The sequence below is a fragment of the Aquarana catesbeiana genome, linkage group LG04 (genome assembly GCF_042186555.1).
Source record: "Aquarana catesbeiana isolate 2022-GZ linkage group LG04, ASM4218655v1, whole genome shotgun sequence".
NCBI classification, from domain to species: Eukaryota; Metazoa; Chordata; class Amphibia; order Anura; family Ranidae; genus Aquarana; species Aquarana catesbeiana.
In genome coordinates, this window is record NC_133327.1 from 674,744,626 (window position 1) to 674,771,694 (window position 27,069).

Consider the following 27,069-nt stretch of genomic DNA (forward strand, 5'->3'; position numbering starts at 1 on the left):
CCACATTCACTACTTATGTATGCAGTACCGCATTTGGCCAGAGGTGCGGGGGCGTTTAGAGACGCTCGGAGACACTCAGGAACTGAGTTCCCAGTCTTAGAGCCATCGGGCTGATACTGCATCCAGCTAGGTAAGCAGGAGCCGCCCCCCCCCCCATCCTTGCAACCGGCCCCTTACAGGACACCGGTGCATGGATTTCAATGCGGGGGGGGGTTTGAAGCACCGATTAGAGCCAGAGGCTCTAATAGGCTTCAATATAGGGTGGGCTCGGGTCACAGAGAGTGCGCTCTCAGCCCACCCCGAGCAAATTAATATTTTTTGTAACACTGATCCTCCTCCCGGCCAATCAGGAAGCCGGTTTTGACACCGGTCACATGATCGGCTGAAAGGACAGACGATCCTATTGGACTAGGAGGAGGAGGGGGAGGAGCTGGAAGCCGATATAGAGGAGAGAACACAGAGCCGCTGCACCACGTTGCCTGCCACCGATGGAGTAAGTGCCGGACTGACCGGCAAACGGCGCGCGGGGGGGGGGGGGGGGTTGGTTGTTCGCCACTGTAGGTAAGTATGATTCTGCAAAAAAAAATGGATTCCCATACAGTGGAACCTCGGATTACGAGCTTAATCCGTTCCAGGAGAATGCTCGTAATCCAATGTACTCACATATCAAAGCGAGTGTTCCCATTGAAGTCAATGGAAACGAAAATAATTTGTTCCGCATTGACTTCAATGGGATGCAATACCGCATGTGGCCAGAGGCGGGGGGGGCACCGGAGAGCCTCGGAAAAAGCCGAAAAGGGACACTTCAGCTGACCTCGGCAAACCTCGGAAAGACTCCGTTCACGAGCCTTTCCGAGGTTTGCCGAGGTCAGCCGAACTGTCCTCTGGCCTTTCCGTGCATTTCGGAACGGCACCGATCGGCGACTTTCGGCTCTGCTCGGCTCCGGCGCCCCCCCACCTCAGGCCAAAAGCGGTACTGCACACCGCTTTTGGCCTGAATCCTGCTAGTTTTGTGAGACAACAATCGCAAACCAAGTTAGGAATTTTAGAAATGCAGTGCTCCAAACCGAGGTTCCACTGTACTTCTCTTTGCATTAGATTGTGCGGAAGTCTATTCAAATGATGCAATTAAACTTGCATCAATACACATGCGTTGTGGCGAACCCTAGATGGCGCTCAAGGTGCTCTCGACAATTAGAAAGAATACTTTGGTTCAGCAAACAGGTCAACTTTTAGCTCGTATTGAAGAAACTAAAAGAGCGCCCTGCATTGTCAGTGCAATATTCCGAATAGCCGCCATATTTGACCGACCTGACAGCGGTAATCTGATATCTGGCCAGCTTTGTGTTGCCGGCACATCACCATCGCTGTTCCCGCTGCCAGACCGAATGAAGCTAAATGACTTCTTTGTAATTATAGGGCACCGCTGGAAATGAAGCCAGCGCCACGGAGGAGATGTCCAACCTGGTGAACTACATTCAGCCTGTGAAGTTCGAGTCTTTTGAGATCTCTAAAAGTAAGTGACAAAACCGGGGGGGGGAGCGAGACACGAGATCCAGGGGGCGGAATGGTGCCATCCAGGACTCATTATCCTTACCTGCTACATGCCAGGCGTCATGTCTGGAACCCCGGCCCCCTTCATCAGGGATACTTATTATGGGTAATAATGTTTTATTTTCAGCAGGTGATACCTCTAACTTCTTGCAGTAGTAGAAGCCTCTTATTACCATCAAAACAATGACTCTGTTGAATGGTTTTACGGGATATTTTAGGTTGTCTCTGTTTTCCGTCTAGGTGACTTTTAAAGGCTGGCGTAGAGAAACCTATTCCCGCCAGCTGTCATTGTGTGACACGAGAAATATGTTGGATAAAATTCAGTCTATGTGTAAAATAATCATAAGGCAATGTTCAGTCCTGAGCCTTCCCGGAAGATTAATCTCCTGATAGGCAGTGTCCCTGGGTGACAGAATGATAGAGCACCCGGCTTGGCTGGACGCTGAGATAATCTAGCAATGATGCATTATAGGCAATTCTCATTACATGTCATATGAGCTACGAGGAGCAGAAACATCTGTAGAACAGGCTCTACACAGGGTTGGTCAACCTGATTGGATCTTCTATGGTTTTTAATACCAATTTTTGTGTTACTTAACGACCTCTATTCTTGGGACGTCTTTTTAATTTGACTCAATTGGCAGGGGTCCCTAAACTTTCTAAACAGGCCAAATTTACTGTCCTTTAGATTTTAGGGGGACTGGACTTTGGCCAGTGGAAGTAGAAAATGCCTTTACATTAGTAGGAGTAAACAATGCCCCATCATTGGTGTTAGTAGGAGGAATAGTGCCCCATCATTGGTGTTAGTGGGAGGAATAGTACCCCATCATTGGTGTCAGTGGGAGGAATCATACCCCATTGTTGGTGTCATGGGGAGAAATCATACCCCATCGTTGATGTCAGTAGAAGGAATAGTGCCCCATCGTTGATGTCAGTGGGAGGAATAATGCCCCATCGTTGGTGTCATTGGGAGGAATTGTACCCCATCGTTGATGTTAGTTGGAGGAATAATGTCCCATCATTGACGTCAGTTGGAGGAATAATGCCCCATCACTGATGTCAGTTGGAGGAATAGTGCTCCATCGTTGATGTCAGTGGGAGGAACAGTGCCCCATTGTCGGTGTCATTGGGAGGAATCATACCCCATCGTTGATGTTAGTGGGAGGAATAATGCCCAATCATTGGTGTCAGTGAGAGGAATCATTCCCCATCGTTGGTGTCATTGTGAGGAATCGTACCCCATCGTTGATGTCAGTTGGAGGAATAGTGCCCCATCGTAGATGTCTGTGGTAGGAATCGCACCCCATCGTTGATGTCTGCGGAAGGAATTTACCCTATCGTTGACGTCAGTTGGATGAATAATGCCCCATCATTGATGTCAGTTGGAGGAATAGTGCTCCATCGTTGGTGTTTGTGGGAGGATTGTACCCCATCGTTGATGTCAGTTGTAAGGAATAGTGCCTCATTGTTGGTATCAGTGGGAGAAATAGTGCCCCATTGTTGGTATCAGTGAGAATAACAATGCCCCATTGTTGGTGTCAGTAGAAGATATAATGCCCCAAGGGCCAGATAAAGGCAAGCCTCCGGCCCCCCAGGCCACAGTTTGGAGGCCACTGGGCTATGGAATAGTATCCAGTGTCATATGGGTCACACCCATCATTAGGATAATTTGCTATATAACGGGGGACAGGAAATTATGACCCATAATGCCCTAGGTGCCTCATTCACAATATTACTAATACACTTAAATTCTACCAGTTTGCCACCCTGTCTGGCGGGAGCTGAGGATCATATATAGATGTTGTATAGAAGCTGCAACATGGAAAGCTTTCAAGTTTTAGGAGAAACCCTGTTAGAATTAGTCAATTGGGGGTCATTAGGAAACTTCCCCTTGCATTGGTGGTCAGAATGCCACCCTTACATTCAGTGATCAGTGGATGTGTTGGCCTTGGAAGTATATAGGCACCATCAAAGCCACAACACAAGTAAACCCCTAACCACCTCTGGAGGATCCCTAGAGTTCCATGGACCTCTGGTTGACAATGGCTGCTCTATAAAAAAGTTGCAAAAAGAGGGATTTGAAACATATTTTGCAGAATGTGGAACCACATCCAATGATAATTGAGCGAAAACAGAAGAAAACTGACTTTTATCCTATGATCCCGTATAGGAAAGAGGAACGGTCTTGTATTTAATTAAAAATATATAATTTTTTTAAATCACATTAAAAAACACATATATTTTGGGGAAAAAAGGGTTATATAAATACTTGGACATATCGGAAAGAGTACACTGTCTCAAGCAAGAGAACAGATGAGGAAGCTGACACAGGGAAGTCGCATGGGTAGCCTATTAGACTGGGAAGCCAGCTGGTCCTAGAAGATTCCTTATGGCTTGAAGGCCAAGCATACGAAACTTCAATATCAGCGCCAATGGATCAGTATGCGTTTCGCCTTTAGCTTCTTCAGGAACTCTATTGGTACTAAGAGATATATCATAGTCACTATTAAATTCATATGTAAATATATCATATTGGATTGTTATACATCATACATGATGTATGCTTGGCCTTTAAGCCAGAAGGAATCTTCTAGGACAGTGGTTCTCAACTCCTGTCCTCAGGGCCCACTAACAGGCCAGGTTTGCAAGATAACTCAAATACATCACAGGTGATATCATTTGCTGCTCAGTGATTGCAGTATTGTAGTCTGCATCTCCCCAAGGTAATACTTAAAATCTGGCCTGTTGGTGGGTCCTGAGGACTGGAGTTGAGAACCACTGTTCTAGGACCACCTGGCTTCTCAGTCTCATAGGCCATCAATGTGACTTTCCTGTTTAAGCTTCCTCATCTGTTCTCTTGTTTGAGACAGTGTACTCTTTCAGATATGTCCATGTATTTATATAACCTTTTTCCCCAAATATAAGTATGTGTTTTTTAATGTGATTTAAATAAATTATATATCTTTAATTAAATACGAGATCATTCTTCTTTCCTATTTGGGATCATGGTGGCAACCTTTAAAGTCCGTTTTCTTCTTTTTCCTTTTTTCTGTTTTTCTGTATACAAAATGCCAGGGGGGGGGGGGTCGGTTCAACTGTTGATCTATTTGATATCTGAAATGAACATATATGTCTTGATGATTACTAAGGTTGATGCTATCTCCTTTTTTTTTTCTCACAGAAAAAAACAAAAGCTATGAAATGTCCTCCTTTGTGGAAACCAAGGGACTTGAGCAGCTAACAAAATCCCCTGTAGAATTTGTAGAGTATCCTTTGTTCTACATTATCTTTACAACTTTTTTCCATTTAGCACAGGACTGACAGCATTTGGCAACAATAAGGTACGTCCAGCATTGTAGGAGTTGGGGGTTAGGGATAAGGGCTAAGAACTGAGGACAAGATAAGGTTAGATACATTTAACTGGGTCTATGTATAAAAAAATTTGCTATGGAAATGTTTTAAGCATTGGCGCAGCCATCATGAAAAAAAATCACCAGAAGGTGTGTAATATGTTTATTTCCTATGATCGTCAGCCCCATCTAGTGGCCATAACGAGGTTCTGAAGCACCTCAACCAGGCAAATGCTGCATTATGGCCATTAGATGGCGCCTACAGTCAAAGGAAATAAACAAATTACACACATTGTGATCATTATCTGTGACGGCTGCTTGAATGTCCCAAGCATTTTTTAATAAATAGACCATGAAGCATATGTCTAGGTTAAAAAAAAAAGGTAGAACGTATTTGTAATCCATGCACAATTACCCATGTTTTTCTCCCCTTTAAAAATGCTGCAATACAGAAAACGATCCGTATAGTCAGTTCAGACAAGAAATTAGGAGCTCAATTTAGGAGCTGTATTTCATGCAGATCAACAAATACTAATAGTAATAAAATGGACTTATACGGGGAAAAATTATTGAACACGTGAAGAAAGGGAGGTGCGAAAAGGCATGTTTTTTTTGACAGAGGAGTGAAAAGAATTATCAGAAGAGTTGTCCAAGAGCCAAGGACCACTTGTGGACAGAAAGACCTGGAATTAGCAGTTACAATTGTTTCAAAGAAAACAATAAGTAATGCACTCACCCGCCATGGCCTGTACGTACGCTCACCACTCCCGAAGAAAAAGGGTGTTGAAGCTCATTTAAATTTTTCTGTACAACATTTAGACAAGCCTGTGAAATACGGGGAGAATATAGTCCAGTCAGAGGAGACCAAAATTTAACTCTTTGGATCCCATAATACACACCATGTTTGGAGGTCACAAGGCACATCACCCCAAAAACACCCCCCCATACCAACAGTGAGGTTTGGAGGTGGGAACATCATGGTGTGGGCGAGGTATTGGCAAACTTCATATCATTGAAGGAAGGATGAATGGAAAAATGTGCCAAGACATTCCGAATCCTGATAAAAATCTGCTGCCACCTACCAGGATGGTGGAGATGAAACGATGGAGGACATTTCAGCAAGACAATCATCCCAAAGGTAAAGCCAAGGAAACTCTCAATTGGTTTCAAAGACAGAAAGTAAAGCTGCTAGAATGGTCCAGCCAATCACCTGACTTGAATCCAATAGACAATCTATGGAAAGAACTAAAGATCAAAGTTCATAGAAGGGGCCCACGGAACCTTCAAGACTTGAAGACTGTTTGTGTGGAAGAATGGGCCAAATTCACACCTGAGCAATGCATGTGACTAGTTTCTCCATACAGGAGGCGTCTTGAAGCTGCCATTACCAAAAGGATTTTATATGAAGTATTAAATTAATTTCAGTTAGCGTGTTCAATACTTTTTCCCTGTGTCATTCTATTTTATTTCTGATCTTATCAGTTTTGGTGTCTTTGTATGTATGGATTGCACAGGATGTTACCGATATGTGGTGAAAATTTCATGTCAATAGCACCTTTAGAAATAAATTTACCTAGAAAAATGGTGACGTATTCAATACTTATTTTACCCTTTGTATATATAAGCCATTGATATTGGGGCTGTGGGGGACTGACAATAAAAGAACTCCCGAACAAGGAAAAGTTCTAACCCCAACGGCGAACCTCATTGAAGTCAATGGGAGCCAAACAGGGAAAATCAAAAGTGTCCGATTTGTAATTTGCAAGTAATTGGCCATAAAAGGGGTATGGGGTCTGGGTACTGCCCTGGGGGACATGTTTTTTTCAGGAGCAGTGATTTTAACGATGCTCAAAATGCAACAATAAAGACAAAAAAATTTCTTTAAATCTAGTGCCTGGGGGTCCCCTTAGTCTGCCTGTAAAGTGAGGCATCTGTACCTGCTGCAGCAAAAATTAAATTTCTGAAGAAAAAAAATCACATATATGTTGACTTGAGGTTGCAATTGCTGGCACCTGGCTATTAAAAAGAAAAACAAAAACGGCGTGGGGTCCCCCCAAGGTCTATACTAGACCCTTATCTAAGCACGCAGTCTGACAGGTCAGGAAAGGGACCTGGTCCTGAACCATACCAGGCCACATGCCCTCATGCCCTTAACATGGGGGGGGGGTGCTTTGGGGCACCTTGTCCCCATGTTGATGGGGACAAGGGTCTCTTCCCCACAACCCTGGGCTGTGGTTGTGGGTGTCTGCCTCCCCTGGTGACATCATCGCCAGGTGGCCCCGCCCTTACCTATATAAGGACTGTCAAACAGCGGAGGAGTCATTCGGCTGTCTGCTGTCATTAAAGGCGGAGCTTTTTTTTGTTTTTTTTTCGGGTGTCGCGGGTGGCGTGATTGACGATGGATTTACATCAGGGGATACTGTTTTTATAATTTTTAATAAAGGAATTGTCAAAAACTATCTGTGTTTTTACTACTCTTTGACATTTATTTTGGTGAATGGGTAGGGGACCATAGTACCCCATACTCATTTACATGGGGGGGGGGTCAGGATCTGGGGGGCCCTTGTTAAAGGGGGCTTCTAGATTCTGATAATTCCACTGCCCACAGACCCCCACAACCACAGCCCAGGGTTTTGTGGAAAATACCCTTGTCCTCATCAACATGGGGACACGGTGGGGCTCTGCCTCCCGCCCCAAAGCACCCCCCCATGTTGAGGGCATGTGGTCTGGTGGGGTTCAGTAGTGGGGGGGCCCTCGCTCGTCCCCCACCCTTTCCTGGCCTGCCGTACTGCGTGCCCAGATAAGGGTCTGGTATGGATTTTGGGGGACCCCACGCCGTTTAAAAAAAAATGGTCTGGTATGGGCTGGAGGGGGGCCCACGCCATTTTTTTTTTTACTATCTTTTTTTTTTTTTACCAGCAAATGTTTTTTTTTTTTATTATTCAGCTGTCAGCGGGGAAGCCTATCGACAGCTGATGACTCATTGATTGTTAAGGATGCCACAACTGGCTTCCTGGCCCCGCACCTTAACAAATAGCTTTTACTGTACCCTGATTGGGCAAAGCTTTGCCCAATCAAGACGCAAAATGCACTGTGCAGCGTGTAGTGCATTGCAGGGCGTTCAGCGGGGTGAACACCCTGTAAATTTGGGTGTTCCACGAACCGTTCTCCCAACACTAATAGACATATACAGTGTCTACACACCCCTGTTAAAATGTCAGGTTTCTGTAATGTAAAAAAATGAGAGAAAGCTAAAACATTTCAGAACTTTTTCCACCTTTAATGTGACCTATAAACTGTACAATTGAACAACAAACTGAAATCTTTTAGTTGGTAAGTAATGCAAAAATGGGCAAGCTTTTATATTAACTTCCATAGGCCATTCAAATTTTGCATGTTGGCAGAGTAACTCTTCTTCTTTTGCATAGCTGGTTAACAATGGATTCCAAGCAGAAACAACGTGCCACCACTGAGTTCTTCATGAAGGAGGGATGCAGGCTGTCCGACATCCACAGAAGGCTACAGAATGCTCCATTGACAGGAGAAACGTCTTGTCATTAGTGGCACTGGTCAATGGTGTCATCTCGGTAAACATTCTGTAGCCTTCTGTGGATGCCGGACAGCCTGCATCCCTCAATTGTCAGGAACTCAATGACGGCACATTGCTTCTGCTTGGAATGAATTATTTACCTGCAATGGAAAAAAAAAGAGTTACTATAGAGGAAAAATTACTCTACCAACATGTGAAATTTGAACTAGCCATGTAAGTTAATAAAAAACGTAAGCCCAATTTTGCGCATATAACTTTGGTTGCCTAGATCCATTCAATCTTTTGCTAATGAAGTCTGATTAACATCGCCCAGTGTTTAGCCAACATTGGCCTGTGGTTTGTGTGTCATTCTTAAAATTTCTTAACCAAAGACAGATATAACAAAATGCAGCTAAGTCGAATTTATCCAAAAGGGACACGTGTGGATTCATCTAATTACATGCCTCAGGTCTTCTGGAATGCTGGATGTCAGATGGTGGCTCTTAACTTCCAGACTATAGGTAAGGACATTAAATGCAACAGTTAGTTAGTGGATTGCCCTGTGGTTTGACCACTTCAGGCACCTCCAAGGATTACCAATACAACTGAAGGCTCCTGTATGACAGTCAAGTACCAAATTCAGTTACTTTGAGATGCACAAGCCTGATACAGCAAACAAAAAGCTTCCATTACCTTCCCTGACTGAGTCAAATCCTCCATTATTTATGCTTTAAACTCTCAACCTTCTAGATACTGCAACAGAGATAATGCTGTCAATCCAGAAAACAGTGGGCAAGACCAGGGGTGGACTGGGACCCTGTGGCCCACCAGAGAAAATCTGGGGGGGTCAACTTGCCAACTCTTCCAATTTTTTAACACAACACAACTAGTCTTCATCCATCAACATTGCCTTTATTTCTGATGACACAACTTAACGTTGGAATAGTAATTTGCACTGTATGTATACCAGAATTGTGCATATAAATTTATATATAGCTAAATCTGTAATGGTCAGGGGTCAGGCTCAGAAACCAGTAGTTATAGCAGTAGAGAGACTCCCACTGACCAACAGGATAGGTATACAAGCAGGTTTCCCTCGTGGATGATGCAAGCTCACCCGAGTTGCAGGGTCTAAGTACTAACTGGTATTCACCAGTGCTCCTCATGGTGGACATTGGTTCTGTTGCGTGTTAGTACCAGGTCATGGTCCTCAGGATCACCCCACCAGGAGATGAGCAAGCCGGAGTCCAGTAGCAGATATAGCAGGTAGGGATCAAGCAGGTGTAGTCAGTAAACAAGCCAAAGATCTGTAAGGAATGGTTGCAGGTTGGGATCAAGCAGAAGCATAGTTGAGGAACAAGGCAAAGGTCGGTAATGAGTGGTAGTGAAGATAAGGACATCAGCAGGAATGAAAAAAGTGAGATTGGCTAGAGATAGCACAATAATCTGGCAAGCAGGAACTGCAAAGGCATGGCTTAAGTAGGAATTTCATGGGAGGTCCCATGAATTGGTCCCAATTAGTCATTTTCCCTCCCCAGTGTCGAGGGACTCATTAGTGTTACAAGGTCTCAGATGTGAATGGGGAGCAGGTGTGTTAAATTTGGTGTTATCGCTCTCACTCTCTCATACTGGACACTGGAAGTTCCACATGGCACCTCATGGCAAAGAACTCTCTGAGGATATGAAAAAAATAATTGTTGCTCTACATAAAGATGGCCTGGTGAGCTCAGCAACATAAAAAGGCCTGGACGTCCATGGAAGACAACAGTGGCGAATGATCGCAGGATTCACTCTATGGTAAAGAAAAAACAATTCACAACATCCAGACAAGTGAAAGACAAGTGAAAAGGTGGGCGTATCATTGTCAAAGTCTACAATCAAGAGAAGACTTCACAGGAGCAAATACAGAGGGTTTACCACAAGGTGCAAACCATTCATAAGCCTGAAGAATAGAAAAGCTAGATTAGACTTTGCCAAAAAAACTCTAAAAAAGCCAGTCCTGTTCTGGAAAAGCATTCTTTGGATGGATAAGATAAGATTAATCTATACCAAAATGACGGGAAGAAAAAAATGTGGAGAAGTCTTGGAACAGCTCATGATCCGAAGCACACAACATCGTCTGTGGTCACATGGTGGAGCTTGCAGTGTGATGGTATGGGCATGCATGGCTTCCAGTGACACTGGGTCATTGGTGTTTATTGATGATGTGACAGAAGACAGAAGCAGCCAGATGAATTGTGCAGTGTTTAGAGATATACTGTTAGGTATATCCAGATTCAGCCAAATGCAGCAAAGTTGATTGGATGTCGATTTGCAGTACAGATGGACAATGATCCAAAACACACTGCAAAAGCAACCCAGGGGCTTTTGAAGGAAAAGAAATTGAATATTCTGCAATGGCTGAGTCAATCACCTGATCTCAACCCAATTGAGCATGCATGTTACTTGCTGAAGGTAAAACTAAAGGCAGAAAGACCCACAAACAAACAACAACTGAGGACAGCCGCAGTTAGAGCGTAGCAAAGCATCAGAAAGTAGGAAACCCAGTCTTTGGTAATGTCCATGTGTTCCAGACTTCAGACAGTCATTGTCAGTAAAGGATTCTCAACAAAATATCAAAAATGAACATTTTATTATATTAATTTGTCCAATTACATTTGAGCCCCTAAAAATGGGGGGGGGGGGGGGGACTTTATATAAAAAAGGTTGCAGTTCCTAAAATTTGTACTTGATATTTCTTTTCAACCCCTTGAATTAAAGCTGAAAGTCTGCACTTCAAATTCATTTGGATTGTTTCATTTTAATTTTGTTCTGGTGGCATACAGAGCCAAAAGTATGAACATTGTGCTTGTGTCCAAAAATATATGGACCTAACTGTATATAGTAACAGTATATAAAACTTCCAAATATGATGTTAGTCAGAGCAGTAACACACTATTAATTACTAAATTCAATCACTATAATAGAGTATTCTTACTGTGCTCTAGTTTAGCCTTCGACCTAGATTTAAAAAGCTTTCCTTTGAATCATTTATGAATAAGTAATTTGTGAAGATGGCACTTCGCTTGAGTTCAACCTATAAACAAAACCTCAACTGCTGCACAAAACAGCACTAGAGCTTACAGACATGATTGTGATGTATTTTGTGGGATTTTGGTCAACCTCTCCAATGGTTTATTCTTATTTTTCTTTCAACAGCACTATTTTTTTATTAGGAAAACATACTGTAGAAAAAACAATCTACTAAGTGTAAATATAATAAAAACTGAAGATGCAGTTATATGGAAGGCGCCATGAAGTGCTGTTTCATGCATAGAGTGAGAACTTAGGTTCTTAGAGGGCTTCTGGAGCCCTTTAAAAGTTTCCTTCATAATGCCAATTTAAACTACTAAAGGTCCTTATTTGTATGGGCATTTACATGGCAGTGCTGGCGCCTGGCAATAGGTATGGTGCCAAGAACTAACTTGTGGGAAGGAGTGTGTCTATTTTTCCCATACCCAGAAGTTTGAGGTTTTTGGTGTTCTGACGGTGCTCTACAGGGTATTAAATGGCACTTCATTTTGTTTGCACTATATGGTGTATATATAATGAAACTGTTGTGATACATAGCGCAAGGTTGAGACCCAAACATGGTTTTTAATGCTGTCCATGACATTGGCAAGGAGATCTCCAACCCTTTTACTCAATCCAATTAGGCTTCAACATTCTGGACTTAGCATTTTGTTTTTACTGGTTTAACTTACTGAAGGTCATTATTTGCAAGGGCATGGCCACCATTCCCATATGTCAGTACCGGGGCGTGGTAATAGTTCTTATGCCAATCACTAACGTGTGGGTAGGGGTTTGTCTGTTCTTCCCATATCCAGTAGTCTGAGGTTCTTGGAATTCTGTTGCTACCCTACAAGGTATTATATGGCACTTAATGTAATTTCATTATATAGTCCAACTTTTGGGTTAGGTAGAGTAAGATTCAGTTCTGTCTTTTTTACATTCCATGATCTTGGCAAGGAGATGTCCAACCCTTTTACTCAACCCAATTAGGCTTCAGCATTCAGGACTTGGCATTTCTTGTTTACTAGATTGAACTACTGAAAGTCAATATTTTCAAGGGCATGGCCTCCGTGCCCATATAGCAGTACTGGTTCTTGGTAATAGTTCAGATGCCAATCACTAACGTGTGGGTAGGGGTGTGTCTGCACTTCCCATATCCAGTAGTTTGAGGTTCTTGGAATTCTGTTGGCACCCTATAAGGTATTATATGGCACTTTATGTAATTTCACTATATAGTCCAAGGGTCTCCAAACTTTCTAAACAAAGGACCACTTAATTGTCCTTCAGACATTAAGGGTACCTGACTGTGGTTCCCCCGGGACTAGAAAATGCCCTCACATCAGTGTGAGTAAACATCAGTAATCGTCATTGGGAGGAATAGTACCCCATCGGTGGTGCCATTGGAAGGAATAGCGCCCCATCATTGGTGTCATTGAGAGAAATAGTGCCCCATCATTGTAGTCATTGGGAGGAATGGGGCCCTGAGGGCCGGATAAAGGCAAGCAAAGGGCCACATTCGGCCCACAGGCCTCAGTTTGGAGACCAATGATGTACTCTAACACTTGGGTTAAGTAGAGCAAAATTCAGTCCCTGACATGGTCTTTATTAATGTCCATGACCTTGGCAAGGACATCTCCACCCCTTTACTTTACCCAATTAGGGTTCAGCATTCAGGACTTGGCATTTCTTGTTTATTCTCCCAGATAAGCATTTATATGGCAATACAGATGCAGCAAGCAGGTTTTCATTTTGTGTTTTTTGTTGTATGGTAAATTTATTACATAAAAGGTAATTAGAAAGACTGACTTACAGATCAGCCCATGATACTATGGCTGGACAAAGGCGGAGAAATGTCCCTCCGTGCCCTGCAGTTACTGACCCCAGTATGACCTGGAAGGGTACTGAAGCTTGTTGTACTCCACCCAAAATAAAATTTGGCAGAAATTCACTAGATTGCATATTCTAACACAAAGGAGCCCCTGATGTTGTTCTAAAGTACAAGGTGCAATAACCAGATACATCCAGTCAGAATGCATCTAGTATGACTTCTGATTTGGTTGCTTTGAGCACTTCAACTAGCACTTTGCTTATATTTAATAAACCAAATCATCTGTTGTGGTGGAGGCCTGCTTTACCCTTGGCTCTTTTATGTCCTTGAAGGCAGTTTGTTAGAAATAGAAAATATGGAAGCTGTTATTGCGTATTTGTTCTCGAAGGTGCATACTCAAAGGCTGTCAACCTTACCTTTCCTATTATGTCTGCCAGTAGTGTCTATCAGCTTTATGATGGGTCGATTTCTTCATTATTATTGTGCCCTTCTTTTGCTTACAGATATTTCTATGCAGCTAAATATGGGGATGTATGAATATAATGGTAAATGTGGATACAGGCTAAAGCCAGAGTTTATGAGAAGACCAGATAAGCAATTTGATCCTTTCACAGAGACCACAGTGGATGGAATAGTGGCAAACACACTGTCTGTAAAGGTAATGTATGCAGCTTTGGTGCTGTATCCCAGTGGTTCTCAATCTCAGTCCTCAAGTAACCCCCAACGGGCCATGTTTTGGGAACTTCCCTTAGATAAAATAGCTCTTATCAATACCATGACATTGATATCGATTTAAAGCAGCTGTGCAAAGTAAAACCTGAAAACTTGGCCCATTGGGGGTACTTAAGGACTGAGGTTGAGAACCACTGCTGTATCCAACTGTCTACTACCCTGTTTCCCCGAAAATAGGACCTAGCGTGATTGTCGGTGATGGCTGCAATATAAGCCCTACCCCCAAAATAAGCCCTACCCTGTTTCCCCGAAAATAAGCCCTACCCTGAAAATAAGACCTACAAGGACTTTAACTAGGGCTTATTTGGGGGGTAGGGCTTATATTGCAGCCACCACCGACAATCACACTAGGTCTTATTTTCGGGGAAACAGGGTAGCAGAATATTATATCGTTATCGGATTATTCCTTCAATAGCCATTTTTTGTCTTTTTGTATGCATATTGTGACAGGGGTCAGGTTCAGATGGTAGCACTGTAGCAGGAAGGCACCATACAATGCAGTCTCTTTCGGGTATTACGAGTCTCATGTTTTTTTTTTTTGTAGCCAGTTAACAAAGAATAAAGCTTTATTTCAGCAGTTCAGCAAAAAAAGTCCTGCCTTATTCAGAAAATGTCACAAAGTCCATGCAGTAGGCTTTTGCTCAGCCTTAACAACTTGATGAACCCTCCGTGTACTCCTGCACAGCCAGTCAGTTCATCATCCATAGAGTTGTCGTCTAAGTCCCTAGCACAGCCTCTTCCTGTGAGGCTTCCCAGCCCTTCTATATGTAGCGCTCCCCCTAAGGAGCCACAAGTAGAAAGGGATTCCCCACCCTGCACAGCTGGCCACACCCCATTTTCACAGCACATTTGAGGCAAGGAACAGTCCAGTGCTTTGTTTTGTATTTTTTTTAGGAGGTTAAACTTGGATAGGGTGAAGGGTAATATCGAATGCTCACTGGACTGTAGTAGACCTTTGCAAGAACAAACTTCTTCTGTACAGCTATTTACACTCCTCAGCTTCCTCCAGCACAACTCTTGCATTAAGCACTACAACTTTCAGGACTCCTTGTTTGTGCAGCAAAATACTAGTGCCCAGCTGTCCTTCTGTGGCTAATGATCCCAGCACCACCTCTTTAGGCACTGCCAGCCCACCTGGCTGCAGCTGCCCATTTTTCCAGCCCTCTTGGCTAAACTTCCACAGCAGTCCTCCCAGACTGACTCTGCATCCATCTCAGACTACTCACCCAGTCCTCTTAGACTGCCTCTCAGTCCTCCCCTTCTGAAACACTCACCAGCCCACCTGGCTGTCTTTCTCCATGGAGATTTGCCTGGCAGTGTTCTCCTGCTGTCCTTCTCCTATGCCCTCGGTCAGGATACCCCTGTGTGCCATAAAGAGGGTCCCTTCCACACCCGAGTCCAGGCCTGAGGTCACCCCCCCCCCTTCAGACTAGGGGGATAACCTCAAGGGCCACCAACAGCCTAATGCCGCGTACACACGATCGGATTTTGTTGGATGTCAGGCTGTTGGCGGAAAATCTGACCATGTGTATGCTCCATCGAACAATCATTGTCGGACTTTCTGCCAACAAATGTTGGCTAGCATGTTCTCAAATTTTCCGCCAACAAATGTGTGTCGTCGGACATTCCGATCATGTGTACACAAGTCCGCTGGACAAAAGTCCAAAGTACAAACACGCATGCTCGAAAAACAAGGACGAGCCGGAAGCGCTCGGTCTTGTAAAACTAGCATTCGTAATGGAGATATCACATCGGCTCACTGTACGTATTGTACGTCACTACCTTCGTAATTGTTGGCCAACATTTGTGTGACTGTGTGTATGCAAGACAAGTTGGAGCCAACCTTCGAACAAAATTCCATGGTTTTGTTGTCGGAAAGTCCGATCGTGTGTACGAGGCATTACACTCCATCTCCAGCTTCAACTCCACTGCCCCAGCTGGGCTGACCCAGAGTATTTGAGGGGGCCTGCCCCCTGCCAACCCATCTGTTGGGGATTGGTCAAGGCTCACAGAATACTCCAGACAGATCCTCCTCACCTCCACTCCCATTCTTCTAAGAAGTTTCAAGCAAGTTCCAGAAGTAGGTTGAGGTCTCAGAGATGCTACCTGTGAGTCATTCATCCTGACCCAGAAAAAACACAGGCTTGGCTCCCAGCCAAGCCAAGCCAAGACAAGCCAAACAATTTCCCTACACTTACAAAACCTATTCTAGCATGCTAGTAGGTGCTACATATATCGAGCCAGGTATTCTGGAAGATAGACTTGTGGACTGGGGTGGCCAGGCTGAGGACCCACTCAATCTCTTAGGCAGCCTCCACAGAGGAATTTTACAAGTCAACTCCTAAAAGAAGGCAAACCTATTTTCCTCACAAGGGTTTCCTGGAGCCCATTGCCATCCTAATCCCCATTCCGGGCAACAGATATCTCCCATCCACCTCCTTGTCTGCCATTTTAGCCCAGATTCTGTCACAATATGTAACATACATCCCTGCAATTTTATTCAAGAGATTTTTTCTTTTTTTATCTTGTAGATCATTTCAGGGCAGTTCCTTTCAGATAAAAAGGTTGGCACCTATGTAGAAGTAGACATGTTCGGATTACCTGTTGATACCAGGCGAAAAGCATTCAGGACGAAGACATCACAAGGCAATGCTGTGAACCCAGTTTGGGAAGAGGAACCCATCGTCTTCAAGAAGGTTAAACCAATGTTTCAATTTAAGAGTTGTATTTAAAAGAATGAAGTGATATTTAATTTAGGAGGGGACTTTTACTCAGTTGCATCTCCATTAGCCATCAGTGATGTGTGAGGGAACCCTAAGGAGTTAAAGAAGAATTCCAGGTATGGAATGGTATGGTCCAGCTTGAACCAATGTAACTATGCATATAACGTACCTGCGGGGTCGCTCTGGAAGCTCGGCACGGGCAGTATTCAGAGAATGTTTTTCATTTCTTCAATGAGTGTAAAGCATTCTCTGATTGGATGAGGTGAAGAGGTGACATCACGATCTCCAACTCTTCCAGTCAGAGAATGTTTTGCATGCATTGAGAAAATGCAAAGCATTCTCTAAAAGGAGCCTGCACCGAAAGGCCAACCTCCTGTGTTCACAATGCAGAAGGGCGGTTGGTTGGCACAGGACCTGGAATCTAGTGGGGATCACTGGAGTAGTGGTGTGTACTACAGTGATTTCCAGCTTCTAGTGGGATCTCACTGGTATTGTATGTGCATAGTTACATTGGTTCAAGATGGACCAATGTAACTATGTAAAAATATCCATACCTGGAATATATCCTTACAATTTACAGTTAAAGCACAATATTACAGTATTTCACCATTGGGTGACAATTTGTTAGCTCTGTGGTAATGTAGTGTATACCATAGTTGTTCCATTACTTAGTAGCAAGTTAAGGGTCTTCAATGATTAGTCATAGCCGGTATTAGTAGTACAACTGAGGAACTAAACTATGTAACTTAGCTCTAAATGATAGAAATAAGGTGAAGTGAACAATTTTTGGGGGTACTTTAAATATACCATTGGTAGCCATTAAAGAAAAAAACTTGATATATAAAAAATAAATTTTTATTACAAAATTGCATTTAAAGTATCCAATTTGTGATCATAAAATAAACACAATTAAGGTTACAGTAAAGGTTAATGATTCCCAATGCTTTCGCATTTCCTTATATGGGTCAACGGGTTTTGCAGGGTCACCCACTTCTTCAGGACCAGTCAGGGGAAAAACGTCTGAAAGTGGGCCCAGCTTTGGGCTTTGCGAGGTTGGGGATCTCTCCCATGGGCCCAGTAGGCGCACTTTCAGATATCTTTCCACTGCTGTTATTTTGTTCCCTTCTCTTACACCCTCTGAGGGAATTTACCCTTATTGTGTCTTGTGCAATCTACTGTCCTTAAAGAGTAATGCCACATACACACGATCGGAAATGCCACCAGCAAAACTCCGATGAGAGCTTTTGGTCGGAAAATGCGACCGTGTGTATGCTCCATCGGATTTTTGCTGGCGGAATTCCAGCCAGCAAAAGATTGAGAGCAGGTTCTCTATTTTTTGGTCGGAAAAAGTTCCTATCCAAAAATGCAATTCCGACGCGCAAAAAACCACGCATGCTCGGAAACAATTCGACGCATGCTCGGAAGCATTGAACTTCATTTTCTCGGCTCGTCGTAGCGTTGTACGTCACTGCACTCTTGACGGTCGAAAGTTCAGAGAACTTTTGTGTGACCCTGTGTACACAAGACAAGCTTGAGCGGAATTCCGTTGGAAAAACCATCCAAGATTTTTCCGACGGAAATTCCGCTCGTGTGTACGGGGCATTACTATTGGTCCTGTGGAATCGGGCGACCCTGTGAAACGCGTCGAGTCATATAAGGACATGCGACCTCATTGATAATCTTTAAGCTTTACTGTAACCTTGATTGTGTTTATTTTATGATGGCAAATTGTATCTTTTTGATTGAGATTTTGTAATTAAATTGTATTTTTTATCTATATCACATACTCTTACTCTTTTGGTATTATAGTGTAAACATATTAGGCAAAATATGGGGATTATGCTTGAATTTTTTTTTTTTTTATAAATAGACCCCTCAGTAATCCGTTGAGCATGTTTGCATGTTTTTCTTATGAAACCTCTTGAATACTTTGGAATGGTTCTCCTTACTTTACAATCATTATTTGTCTTTTTTTTGGGGTGGGGGATCAGGTAGTGCTACCATCCTTGGCCAGCCTCAGAATAGCAGCCTATGAAGAAGGAGGAAAGTTCATAGGTCATCGGCTATTGCCGGTCTCAGCAATTCGACCAGGTAGGCTCTTTATCATACCGGCAGGTTTTACATTCCTAATAATTCCAAACAATCTTTGTTGCTTTCTCTGTGTCCTCCAAATGGAAGAATGTCACTTTATGTTGTTTTTATTAATAGTGAGTTTGGTAACTTTATTTGGTAACTTAAAGTGATATTGAAGTCTTGGGGAATTTTTTTTGTTTAAAAATAACAAACATGTTATACTTACCTGTTCTGTGTAATGGTTTTGCACAGAGCAGCCCCGATCCTCCTCTTCTCGGGTCCCTCGCCGGCGCTCCTGGCCCCTCCCTCCTGCCGAGGGACCCCACAGAAGGCAGCTTGCTATGGGGGCACCCGAGCCGCTGCTCTGTGTGTCCATTCAGACATGGAGCCACGGCTTAGCCCCGCCCCCTCACTCTTCTCATTGGCTCACTGACTCACAGCAGCGGGAGCCATTGGCGCCCCACTGCTGTCTCAGCCAACGAGGAGGGAGAGTCCCGAGCAGCCGAGACTCCTGTGCAACATTACTGGATCGAGATGGGGCTCAGGTAAGTATTAGAGGGGCTGCTGACATCCTTTTTTTCCAACAAATAGAGCTTTCTGTTGGTGGTATTTGATCACCTCTGCAGTTTTATTTGTTTGCACTGTAAACAAAAAAGAGAGATCATTTTGAAAAAAAAAACACATTTTTAACTTTTTGCTATAATAAATATCCAAAAACAAAAATTAAAAAAACTAATTCCTTCATCAGTTTAGGCCGATATGTATTCTTCTACATATTTTTGGTTAAAAAAAAATCGCAATAAGCGTATATTGATTGGTTTGTGAAAAAGTTATAGCGTCTACAAAATAGGGGATAGATTAATGGCATTTTTATTATTATTATTTTTTTTTAACTACTAATGGTAGTGATCTGCAATTTTTAGCGGTACTGCGACAAATTGCGGCGGACAGATTGGACACTTTTTTGGGACCATTGGCATTTATACAGCGATCAGAGCTAAAAATAGCCACTGATTACTGTATAAATTTCACTGGTTAGGATCATCTAGGGGGCAATCAAGGGGTTAAGTGTTCCCTGGGAGGTGTTTCTGTGGGGGGGGGGGGCTGATTGGAGGAGGAGAGAAATCGCTGTTCCTGATCACTAGGAACAGCAGATCTGTCTCTCCTCCCCTGACAGAATGGAGATCGGTCTGTTTTCATTGACAGATCTCCATTCTGGCTCTGTGAGGAGCGATCACAGGTGGCCGGCGGACATCGTGACCGCCGGTCACGCGCACCGGCTCTGGAGTCATACCGCGACTTTAGAGCTCTTAAAGCGCCCGGCGTACACCTAAAGTGATTCGCCCAGGAGAGCCAACCTGCTGCAGTATATTGACGGCGGCTGGTTGGCAAGCAGTTAAAAGAGTTGTAAAGTCTCATGGTTTTTCACCTTAATGTATTCTATGCATTAAGGTAAAAAACCTTCTGTGCTTCAGCTGCCCCCCAGAGCCCCCCTTTTTCTTACTTGAACTTGATTGTTCCAGCGACGGGCACAAGCTCTTCTATGCTTCAGCTGACCCCAGACCCCCCCCCCCCCTTTTTCTTACCTGAGCCCGATCAGTTCCAGCAATATGCATGAGCCCAGCAGCTCCAGCCACTGGCTCAGGTCCTCATTGGATAGATTGATAGCAGCGGGAGCCATTGGCTCCCGCTGCTGTCAATCAAATCCAGTGACACAGGAGTGGGGGGTAGGGCCAAGTCCCGCTGTCTGTGTTAATGGACTTAGTAGCCTGCATGAGTGCCCCCCATGGAAATCGGATCTCCGTGGGGGTACCCGATGAAGAGGAGGAGCCAGGAGCGCCACCGGGGGACCCCAGAAAAGGAGGATTGGGGCCACTCTGTGCAAAACCACTGAGCAGAGGAGGTAAGTATGACATGTTTTTTATTTTTATTTTAAAAAATTCAAACCTTTACGACCCCTTTAAGAAAAAATACTGTAAAAAAAGTTATAAAAATAAAAAAACTACTGACACTGCCCAACTGGCACCAATCTCTGCCCTACTGACACCGTCCACGTTCTGATACATTTTAAAATGCGTGTTTACATATATAAGTGTTTGTGTGTGTGTGTGTTTGTGTGTGTGTGTGTATATATATATATATAAAAGTATATATAAAATATATATAAAGTGTGTTTGAGCTTTGGGGTGCACACCCTAATGCAATAGTCTGCACACACCAATGCATGAGAACATTCAGATGTGCGTACCCAATGGCACAGTAAGATGTCACCACTGCTCAGAGGGAGTGGCGGCCGTCCATAGGGGGCGCACGGGCACCGCTCCCCCCCTCCAGGCAGTCAAAAAATAAAAATAAATACATTTTAAAACTGGCCCCTTAAAAAACAAAAAAAAATAGCAAAAAGGTCCTTAAGTGCACCGTGTTGGGGCGCCGGACACAGCGCACTATAGGAAGTGCCACGTCTATGCAATCACGAGATTGCAGACGCGGCGCTTCATTTGCGGGCTTTTGTCCCGCCTTGCGGAGCATTCCGAAGCACCGAGTAGCTTCTGCCTGGCGCCCGTAGTATCTATTATTACGGCCGGGTGCTTTGATTGACATCCAAGTTAGATGTCACAACCGGTTTTCTCTCTCCCATTGCGCCCGAGAGAGAAAACCGGAAGTATGAGGAGCGGACTCCTCCATTGCCGCTGCCAGTGCCCACACAGCAGGAGAGGACACCACACAGCAAGGTAAGTGCCGCTGTGCCGGTTCGGATCTCCCGCAGAGAAGGGGGGGTTGATGGGACACAGGCTGCATTTGATGGGGCGCAGGCTGCATTTGATGGGACACAGGCTGCATTTGATGGGACACAGGCTGCGTTTGATGGGACACAGGCTGCATTTGATGGGGCGCAGGCTGCATTTGATGGGACACAGGCTGCGTTTGATGGGACACAGGCTGCATTTGATGGGACGCAGGCTGCATTTGATGGGACACAGTCTGCATTTGATGGGGCACAGGCTGCATTTGATGGGCACAGTGGCTGCTTTTGATGGGCACAGTGGCTGCGATTGATGGGGGTTTTTTCAGAACTTGTTTGCTTGTTTGCGCCCCCCCAAAAAAATTTTGAGCACCAGCCACCACTGCTCAGAGGGGCTGAAGGAAGCCAACTGTCACCTCTGTTAACCTTTATTTTAAAGACAGACAGACCACTGACTTCCTTCTGTCATTGTTATAAAGTGAACGAAATCTGATAATTTCTGCTTATTGGCTGCTGAATTGAATCCCCTTCAAACTGTCTGGGCGTAGTTTAAATTTTTTTTTTTTTCAAAATAAAAAACAAACTGCTTTATTTAATTTTTTTAGGTTATCATTACATCTGTCTACGAAATGAGAAGAATGTACCATTGACACTACCAGCCATCTTTGTCTGCATAGTGGTGAAAGATTACGTCCCCGATACATTTGCAGGTATAGTAAATGCTTCATACTGCTTTCTTTTCTTTTTTTTTTTACATTTTGTGTGAATTAAAAAAAAGGATACTTTCTCTAAATGTGTTACATTCTTTTAAACATTTAAATATTCTTCCTTTGGTTCATATATATTTTCACCACTGGGTGGCAGCAGTAGCCCACATATGCTGCAGCTGCAGATGACCAATCCATGGATAGACTTTACGATGAGCGTGTCTGCAGCACTAAACCTCAACCTACAGTATTGAGCATAAAAATATGAGCTGGGTTGTATTTTGTATATAAATAAGTAAATCTTTAGTTATCTGTATATGAATAAATATAGATGTAATTTGTCTATTATAGGTTTATGAAAAATCTTTGCACAGAGGCAAAAGTTTCACAGGTTCACATTTGGGCAGATCCTGAAAAGTGATCCGCAGTGGAACGCTTTTTTGGGGGACGGCTAAGCAGCTGCTGTCAGGCATTTGGGAGGCGATCCTGAATGCACGGTAGTTTCAGGTGGGCTGTTGGGGGTCGGTAAAACCAAAGTTCAACCACCAGTTTTTACCTCCCCCCCGGCCACCTGTGTAAAGGCGGCCAGACTGTTGTACACATATAGAGTTGAAATATATTTACATAAATGTATATGTCTATATATATATACTATATATATATATATATATATATATATATATATATATATATATATATATATATATATATATACTGTGTATTATACAGTATTTCACAAAAGTAAGTACACCCTCACATTTTTTAAATAATTAATTATCTCTTTTCATGTGACAATACTGAAGAAATGACACTTTGCTACAATGTACATTACAGAGAGCAGAGTTGTGGGAGTGGCCCAGAAAACTGTAGGAGGGGGCGGAGACAAGACCAGTCACCCTGTACAAGGAGAGAAAGCAGCAGTGACCGGTCTTTAATACAGGAAGCTCCTACATGGAGGAAAGGTCTCACACTGGATTCCTGCACAGATCTAGAAGAAATACACAAAGCTCACGAGATTCGAGGAAGAATACACATCACCAATATATTTAGACAATATTTGCTTAACACAGACCAAGGTGTCACAGCAAATAGTCTACAAAGTTTATGTTTTGCTCCAAATCAGGCAGTGTACCCCCATCATGGTGTAGAGGGGCATGAGAAGCCAGCAAGGATTTGTTTGACCTATTTAAATCCTTAGTATTTTTTTTTTTATTTGCAGTACTTCTACAACCCACAAATTACTGTAAAAGTCACATTGTCCTTCATATATAGACACCATATCATTTTTTCATTTTTCACAGATGTGATTGAAGCTTTATCGAATCCAATTAGATATGTGAATTTGATGGAGCAGAGATCGAGACAGCTGGCCGCTCTGACGTTGGAGGACGAGGAAGAAGTGAAGAAAGAGGTAGGCTGGCTATGACCGGCACTAAACGGAAACGTTGTCTTCTCACCTAGACCAGAGGTCTCCAAACTTTTCAGTGCAAGGGCCACATCTTATATTTTACAAATATTCATGGGCCAAAAAAATTCATCAGTTTCATAAATGAACGAGTGCATCCTTATATCAGGGTCCCCAGCAGATTCACTTATACATCAGAGTCACCCCTTTATTTATTTCAGGTACTTATATAATGCCATCAATGTATGCAGTGCTTTATGTATATATTGTACATTCACATTAGTCCCTGCCCTCAAGGAACTTACAATCTAAGGTCCCTATCTCATATTCATAATTAACCTACCAGCATATCTTTCGAGTGTGGGAGGAAACCCACACAGGCACCGGGAGAGCATGCAAACTCCAAGCAGGTTGTGTTGTGGTTGGGATTCAAACCAATGACCCCAGTGCTGCAAGGTGGAAGTGCTAACCACTTAGCCACTGTGCTGCTCACATTACATTAGGCTCCCTATTGGAGTCCCCCTTTAGATCAGGATCACCATCAGATTCCCCCTTACATCAGGGTGTCCTTCATATTCTCACTTACATCAGGGTGTCCATCACGGTCCACCTTATATCAGGGTCTCCATCAGAGTCCCCCTTACATTAGGGTCTCCATCAGAGTCCCCCTTACATTAGGGTCTCTATCAGAGTCCCCCTTACATTAGGGTCTCTATCAGAGTCCCCCTTACATTAGGGTCTCTATCAGAGTCCCCCTTACATTAGGGTCTCTATCAGAGTCCCCCTTACATTAGGGTCTCTATCAGAGTCCCCCTTACATTAGGGTCTCTATCAGAGTCCCCCTTACATTAGGGACTCCATCAGAGCCCCCCTTACATCAGGGTTTCCATCAGACCCCCATTACATCATGGTCTCCATCAGAAGCCCCCTATCACCAGGGTTTCCATCAGAGCCCCTATTACATCAGGGTCTCTGTCAGAGCCCCCTTACATCAGGGTCTCCATCAGAGCCCCCCTCACATCAGGGTCTCTTTTAGAGCCCCCCTCGCATCAGGGTTTCCTTTAGAGCCCCCTTACATCAGGGTCTTCATCAGAGCCCCCCTTACATCATGGTCTCCATCAAAGCCCCCCTTATATCATTGTCCCCTTTATAGTCCCCTTACATTAGGGTCCCCATCAGAGTTTCCCTCTTACACCAGGGTCCCCATTGAAGTCCCCCCCCCCACATCAGGGACCCCATGAGAGTTCTCTCTTACATCGGGGTTCCTATTGGAATCCCCCTTTACAGCAGGACTCCCATCAGATTCCCTCTTGATGAAGCAAGCACACCTGAATCCTCAATCATTGCACACCACTGACCTTAACTGAGGGCAATATAATATCTTGTAGGGGGCTAGATCTGGCCAAAGGGCCGTAGTTTGAAGACTCCTGACCTAGGCCATGATTTTTCTTTGCATGAAATGTATGGGCTATGAATAGCCAGATATTCCTCAGACTTGATAAGGGATACAACGGACTAGATCATTGCAAGCGATGATCAGTCAGTGAAGTCCATGGGCTGAGGTTGCAGTTCTCAACTGTGAGCGCACTGAAAACTTTGATGAGGTCTGATGGGAAATGTATGGTGTGTTTGAGCATACAGAGATTTATATAAACACAGGCAGATCTCTAATTTGAAACAAACTGATAAGCTGACCACCTGTGGCTGATCTTTCAAGCCTGATTTTTCCTGCCCTTGGTCTGTTTAACCGTTTATGTACCACTGTACGTTTTTGAAAGGTGAAGCAATGGACGCTGATTTCTGCAGTGCAGTTTATAAAGGGCACACCAGAAAGCACCCTGCATATAGGGTTGCCACCTGTCCGGGATTAACCCGGACAGTCTGGGTTTTGAACCATGTGACCGGGTTTAAGGCGGACTGAAACCCGAATACATTATTCAGACTGGGCTTTGGCTCTCCAACTAACCAAGATAGTCACAAACAAATCTTTTGCCCTCTGGGAGCTGCGGGCGGCTGTCTGGGGGCAGGTTCTGCATCACTGGGGGGGCAGGGCGATGATGTCAGCAAGAGTAATTTGGCCACACCCACTTTTCGCTGTGGCACGCTATGTGCACCGCATTACTACTCTCCTTGGGGCATCCAAAGGTGATCCAGGCCGCTAAAGTGTTTGAGTTTGTCTTGAGGAAAAGGTGGAAACCCTACCCACATAGTTAGTGACTATGATTTGAGCTGTCTTCGGGGGGGCTTGGGGGGCTCTGTACCATGTGATCACTGTAATTGGTCATTGTTTTAATCCCTTTAAGAGCAGCATGTTTCTTTATTTCCAAACAAAATTGGGAACAAAACGAGATCACCTTGGAATGTCTGCTTTCCAAAAAGGGGTTATTTTGGGGCTGTTGGTACTCTCCTGGTATTTTTTATTTGATATGATTTACAACAAGGGCAAGGGAAGCAGTTTTGTTTTTCAAAAATGTTTGCTTTTTTCCTTTATACCGTAAAATGTCACATGAGATGCATTTATTTGGGGTGCTGGACCTTTGCATCTGGTTCTGGCCCAGCGCCATCCATGGCATTCGCTTAATGGACCCATCACTACAAGGATGAGTACTTTGAGGAGTGCAGCTTCTATTTGGGCTTCATAGAATAAGGGAAGATGCTGATATTGGCACAATCACTCTCTGCCTCTCAATCAATCTCTTGCTCCTGGAACCCAACTGGACCACATGTACAATAAATGGGCCACCAACACCCTGAGGGCCCTTGTACAGCCACACAGTGTGCAAATTACAGTATGTATACCTTTGTTCTCAATGCTGTTGGTAGCCATGAGATCTTTACTATACCTAGCCTATCCTTTAGGAAACAAGGGTGAGCTGTGAAGCATGGCTATTTTACTCTTGGTAAGCTAGAGATATTCTTTTACTTAAAATAATAACTTGAATCAGAAACTTAGATTGATGGGTAACCAATTGGCACCACATCCCCAAATTGGGAATAGAAGCCAATTTACATACCAGGATGGGACTATAAAAGGTGCCATTAATAAAAATAAAAATCGTAAAAGATTTAAATGAAAAAAAATCTTTATTCCAGATTATCTTATAGATATAATACATCACTTGAAAGAGACTAAATGATGGCTATCAACAACACATCCTTTTTAGGGGATGCCATACCACAAAGTACAACTATTTTGTAGACCAGGGTTCCATGGAACCCCTGGGTTCCTCCAGAGGTTGCTAGACGTTCCTTGAGCAAAGAGCAATTTTTGCCTACTTAGATTTCCTCCAGAGGTTGCTAGGGGTTCCTTGAGCTAAAAGCAATCTCTGCCTACCTAGGGTTCCTCCAGAGGTTGCTAGGGGTTCCTTGAGCTA

General features: G+C 43.7%; 1 protein-coding gene across 2 annotated transcripts in view; it reads left to right on the forward strand.

Annotated features, from left to right (window-relative positions):
• Positions 1–27,069, forward strand: part of PLCB1 (phospholipase C beta 1) — an 887,199-nt gene that overhangs the window by 702,500 nt on the left and 157,630 nt on the right. For both annotated transcript variants that reach the window (XM_073628625.1, XM_073628626.1), the window contains exons 16-23: positions 1,420–1,516; positions 4,736–4,820; positions 8,830–8,954; positions 13,816–13,970; positions 16,576–16,740; positions 18,759–18,858; positions 22,189–22,293; positions 23,592–23,701. In XM_073628625.1, the coding sequence (XP_073484726.1) occupies positions 1,420–1,516; positions 4,736–4,820; positions 8,830–8,954; positions 13,816–13,970; positions 16,576–16,740; positions 18,759–18,858; positions 22,189–22,293; positions 23,592–23,701 (942 nt within the window). The remainder of the gene's footprint in view (positions 1–1,419; positions 1,517–4,735; positions 4,821–8,829; positions 8,955–13,815; positions 13,971–16,575; positions 16,741–18,758; positions 18,859–22,188; positions 22,294–23,591; positions 23,702–27,069) is intronic.